At 37.7% G+C, this 6,060-nt stretch overlaps 1 protein-coding gene across 1 annotated transcript; it reads left to right on the top strand.

Moving 5' to 3' along the window:
- Positions 1-3,726: 3,726 nt before the first annotated feature.
- prok1 (prokineticin 1) lies at positions 3,727-5,252 on the top strand (the record flags this gene model as incomplete). The annotated part of the gene is made up of 3 exons (XM_079238852.1): positions 3,727-3,804; positions 4,582-4,707; positions 5,133-5,252. Exons 1-3 carry the CDS (start codon positions 3,730-3,732, stop codon positions 5,250-5,252), a joined length of 321 nt encoding a protein of 106 aa, XP_079094978.1. The 5' UTR covers positions 3,727-3,729.
- Positions 5,253-6,060: the final 808 nt, after the last annotated feature.

Consider the following 6,060-nt stretch of genomic DNA (forward strand, 5'->3'; position numbering starts at 1 on the left):
TGACCGTCACGTGCACTCAGAGCTCCAATGAGGTGAAGGATACGAAGTTTTTATCAAATAATTATTTCAAGACGGATCAAGAAAACGTGACTCTAAAAAGGCTGTGGACTATTCAAATACATTAGACCTGCGCATTATTGATAGATAGATAGATAGATAGATAGATAGATAGATAGATAGATAGATAGATAGATAGATTGTTGTTCCTAGTTCAGTTAATTATATTTACTAAATTGTGTTGGTTATGTACTGAAGCCCTTCTGCTCTATATTACATCAATGGTCTGTCACTCTCTTCATTCCACGTCCCTGAAAAATGGAAAGTATTATTAAGAACTGCATAAATGCAAAATCAGATTACGTTAATTATTTTTTCTCTTTAATACAAATTATATGGGTAATTCAGTTTGCTCTGTGTTCTCCTGGGCTGTACATGCAGTCATATTCAGATGACTCATTATAAATTGTCTGAAATATCTGATGTTACATGTTCAGCAGCCTTGGAACAGTTATAGCTATGAGGTGTTACAGAGAAGTGAACTCTAGCCATCTCAATGAGACCAGCTAAAGTGTCATCATTATTATTTTTTTAAAACTATGAATCTTTCAGTCTGACAATTACTGATCTAATCTGAACTAAACTTTTTTTTTTTAATTGAATACAGCACATAATGTTCATTTTATAAGTTAAAAGAAAATAATCTTGATTCTTGCAGATTCCCATTAATGAACTTTGTTATGTGCTTTTGCTTAAAGTTAGCTTCTGACCTGAGGCTTCACCTTTCTACATTATTTCTGCTGTCTGTCCCAAGACGGTGAGGCTTCAGTGTTCTTGCTGACAGGGCAAAACTTGGTGAATGTAATTATGTGACCGCTGCATTGGAGAAATCCATCACTGCTCAGCAGCAGCGTAATGTCCTGCTGACTAACCCATGGGCTACACTCCCCTCCTTTCTTCTAATTCTTCTCTCTTATACTCTCCTCTTCTTCTACACATATTTCTCTTTTTGCATCTTAAATCAGACCCTCCCCGCTTCCACTGACAACCAGCTGCCTATAAATGTCTGAGGAGGCACGTAGGCAAACATATGTACAAGTGCTAGCTTAAGCACACAGAATAATTAACAAGCGCTACATGTCTTTGTGCCTATGCTGGTCACATGCTTGCAGGTTTATGCACACAAACATACAAATGCATGCAAGGAAATCTTTATTATTTATAAGAGGAGGCTGGCTTAAATTTGAAATCTTCTCACTTTTACACAAGTCCACTTTGCAAGTCTGCAAATGAACCCAAACAGAATTTTGACCCAAAGTCAATACATTTTCATCCTTATAGCCACTGTTCTCCTGGAAGCTCAAGACTCATTATTCATATTCTCAAATAATTTAAACAACTGCTTGATAAGCATTTTCCCTAAACAGTATTATAATATTATGTTCTTAAATAAATCAGCAAAGTCCTGACCCAGAACCTGAGAGATATCTCTGACTCTTTTGATCCATTTCCTGTTAACAAAAGCTGTAAACAAAAGGTCAAGAAGGAATGGAACAGAGAACAAAGAAAAGGTTCAAATTATAAAAGAACTGAACTGAAAATCGACAATTGGTTCTGTGGAGCAATTAATCCTCACTGGAGTCTTGGCAATCACTGGTTTAGTGTGAGATAATCTGGAAGAAAGAAACAAAACGCAGACAACATCCAATGAAGATGGTAAAATGCCAATCTAGAATACTGGAAAATTATATCAGAAAACTTTATAGAAATTTGAAAACTTTCCTAAAAGGGTCTAGACCTGGGCTGTTCAATTTGATCCTACAAAGGCTACAATCCTGCAGGTTTTCAATGTATCCCTGATTCAACATACCTGACTCAAATAAATGGATTAAGTTTTTATGAAGTTCTGCACAATGACTCTTTCAGCTGTGTCAGGTGTGTTGGAGCAGGTATACATTGAAAACCTTCAGGACTGCGACCCTCATTGAACAGTCATAGTCTAGACTGTGTTGAAGAACAAAAGTGGTCATGATAAATAGTGACTTTCAACCTTGTTAGAATGGTGCACACTTTGTTTTTACCTTATATGCTGTATTTATATTTGCAGGGCAGCAGTGCTTCAGGTGGTAGAGCCGCTTGTCTTGTGACCTGATGGTCTGCAGTTTTTTTTGTTGTTGTTGTTATTGTATCTCTGCTCCAACACACCTGATTCAAATTAATGAGTCACTGTGCTGAACTTTGTAGACAGTTGGATCCATTTATTTTGAGTCAAGTGGGTTTGAGCAGGGAAACATTTAAAACATGCAGGTCTGCAGCCTTTGTAGGACCAAAGAAATATGGTCGACAAAAAAAATCCTGCATAATGGTGATAGTTGGTCACTGAAATGTTTGGTGAAATTAAATAGAATAAAAACAAGAGTAGAACTCTGTATTATGTTTAATAGTGAAAGTAAGATATTTTCCAAATGCACAATGCAAAGAGAACTCATGGGACTGGTCCGAACAGCAGATTTGCTTTTAGAAAACCACTAATCAGTGAGGCTAACAGAAGGAGGCCATGTGGTCTGATGAATCCAGACTTACTCTGTACCAAAATGATAGGTGCATTAGGAGGCAGATGAAGTGATGCACCATCATGTCGAGAGCTTAATGTACAAGACTGTCGGGGAAGTCTATGATCTGGAGTTGCCACAGTTGGTCAGGTGTAGGTTCAGCTACATTATGTGCCCAAAGAATGAGGTCAGCTGACTACCCAAATATCTTCAAGCTTCTTCCAAGATGTATGCCAGGATTAATAGGGCTTATAATTGTGAAAGAGTATTTCAGGGAGCATGTGACATCATTTTCAAACACTACATAATCCAGGCCTTAACCCCACTGAGAACCTCTGGGATGTGCTGGAAAAGGCTTTGCACAGTGGTCGGAGTCTCCCATCATCAATGCATGACCTCAGTGAAAAACATATACAACACTGGATGGAAAAGATCTATTGATATTGCAGAAGCTTACTGTAACCATACAATTCCACAGCGACTGTGAAAGTGATTGCATGCCATAATCAAAGCTCCCAGCAGTCCGATTAGAGTGTGTGTTTATTGTTTTGTTTTGTGTTTTTTTGACCAGGTAGTGAATAATGATAAAGGAACATCACACATCTGCCTGTTATTTGAAGACTCGTCCTCAAGTCAGTTTTTGGTTGAAGTCATCCAACTTTGATTTGTAATTAGTTTATCCTTGATTGTTTTAACATACTTTAATAATTCTAAACTTGGTGACATCTCTGCTTTTTCTTTTTTTTCACCTTCATTTCAGTTTGTATACATTTAAAGAGCTACTGAGCTGTTTGCTGTGTATTTTTACTGAGTTTAAGCTACACGAGTCCAGGAAACTATGACAGCATGAGCCTCAGAGTTAAGGAAACATAAAATCAAACCTCATGCAGAATATACATGTGAAGGGCTACAGAGAGCTTCCATCATCTGGACGAGTAAGATGGCGAAGCTTTTGAGCTGACGGGTAGAGAGGGCGTGGGGAGATTTCAGAAATGAAGAGGGAGGAGGGAGAGGTGGGTGGGGGTCGCAGGTAGATAAAGAGAAGGAGAGAGAGAGAGAGACTCTCTCTTACTGAGGAGTTCTTCAAACCTTCATGACTGTTGAAGAGTCTAGGACCCAGTGCCGCAAAGTCTGTTAACAGCTGAGAGTGTTGAAAGAGTCCAGTTGTCCTGTTGCTGTCATGGACCTCAGCGCAGTGTTACTGTCCTTCCTCCTGTTGTCTCTGAGCTGGTCCAGAGGAGCTGTCATCACAGGGGTAAGCAAGATATTTATGGCTCTGATGCTTGCAGTTTTCATCTTCTTTTTTTTCTCAACTATTGACAGTCAATGCTTTACCAAAAAATAAAATATACTATTTAATCTGAATAATCTTTTTATTTTTGTAGATTAAAAATTATGCTAATCACTGCTCTGATCGTAGGAGCAATGCATTGCTCTTTGCATTATAGTTTGCTTTCTTATTCAGTATTAAAGTATATTTACATATTGTCTTTATTTATTATCATTTGTGTACTTCATCATGAAGTAAAGATAAGTTTAATAACTCTATCTATCTATCTATCTATCTATCTATCTATCTATCTATCTATCTATCTATCTATCTATCTATCTATCTATCTATCTATCTATCTATCTATCTATCTATCTATCTATCTATCTATCTATCTATCTATCATGTTAGATTACAGTGGTCTATATTTATGTAGTTGCATCAAACAAACTGCTCAGCAAGACACTTAGGATGAATTTAATTACACATGACTCATGACAGCCCACTTCCTTCTCCACTTCAGTCTCCTGGAAAATCCAGAGGAAATTATCTAAGTCTGTTAATTGGTATTCATTTGTAAACGGATTAAGGAGATGACAGGATATTGATAAAATGGCTGACATTCGATGATTGTAAGAATACTCTTCCACAAGTAAGTAAATGTGAAATTTATGAGTCTAACTAGCTCTTAACAGTTATAAAAGGAACATTATTTTTCTTTTTTTATGCACTTCTGCCATCATGTGTCTGTCTGTCTTTTAGGCCTGTGAGAGAGATATGCAGTGTGGTTTTGGTCTTTGCTGTGCCGTCAGTCTGTGGCTCAGGGGTTTGAGGATGTGCATCCCAAGAGGTGTGGAAGGAGATGAATGCCACCCCTTCAGCCACAAGGTGAGCTGAAACATCATTTCAGTGATCTTTCGGCATCATAGTCTCAGCCATGTATACACAATCACACTAAAGCACAGAAACAGACACAGTCAAACTCCTTTCCCCCCCCTTTCTTGTCACTGCCTTCAGACATTCAGATGGTATCAAGAACTGGCAGGTTGGCTGAAGCTTTAGAAAAAGCTGCTGATAACTGCAGAAACTATTGATCTACTTCACAGCGAATGAGGCGCTTAGAGTCATAAATCACTCTGATTCTATGGACAAATCAACACTTACTTCTGCTAGCACCACACACATCTTAGCAGTTCAGTAAAGAGATGCTTTTTCAGACCCACAGCTTTACTTGATATTTCACAAAGGATTAGAATTTCACATTAACCCTAACCCACCACCACTTTTCACCCTTTTCTTCTTCTGAATTTCAGGTGCCGTTTGCGGGGAAAAGGCTACATCACACTTGCCCGTGCCTCCCTCACTTGGTGTGCACCAGATATGCTGAGAGCAAGTATAGATGTACTGAAGACTTCAAAAACATGGACTATTAACAGATGTCCATGGACTGAAAGGAAGATGAGCTCAGCAGAAAATAGGAGAGCGAAGAGTTGAATGGGCCGTGGATCACAATCATCTTCAGTGAATGTATTCTTCATCTGTGTACTCTATGCACTAAAATACATAGTTGAGATTGTTCTGGTGCACACTTCAGCAATATGTAAAGAGAAGCTGAGACAATTTAATTTGTTTACGAAGAGCTGGAGTATATCTGAGGTGATTTATGAGTTTCCTGCTGAGGAGCATGTGCACCATTAGAACATCTGCTGTTTCTTTCATGCTCACTTTATCTTTATTTATTAAGAGAGATGTACATATATTATTGTGAATAAAAATATAATGACAATACCATGTTATATGTTTCATGTTCAGTACGTGTTGTTTGATCAAGCATGGAGAGTGTTAGGGGATTCATATAAAAAGGGATTATGATGAAGACCATGATCAACATGCTACATGTCAAAGTAGTGCAGATCATATTCACATGCAAACTCCAGCAGGATGTTTTTGAAATCCAGAAATGATCTCACATAATTCAATCAGAAACTCAACAAATCTGAACAACTTCACATTAATATCACATCAAAGTTACATCATGTTTGAAACAGTGGTCTTATGGAAATTTAAATTTCTTGAAAATGACAGCGATATTGATCTATCTTGAACATATTAGCAATATCTTTGAGTTCTAAAAGTAAGAAGGCCAAGATCTACAGAACTGAATTATTATTGATATAATGCAGCTCACTAGAAGAAACTGCAGCTCTAATCACAGTGTTGGTGTTGTGAAACATGAGACAT

The sequence above is a fragment of the Telmatherina bonti genome (assembly GCF_933228915.1).
Source record: "Telmatherina bonti genome assembly, chromosome: 4".
Lineage (NCBI taxonomy): Eukaryota > Metazoa > Chordata > Actinopteri > Atheriniformes > Telmatherinidae > Telmatherina > Telmatherina bonti.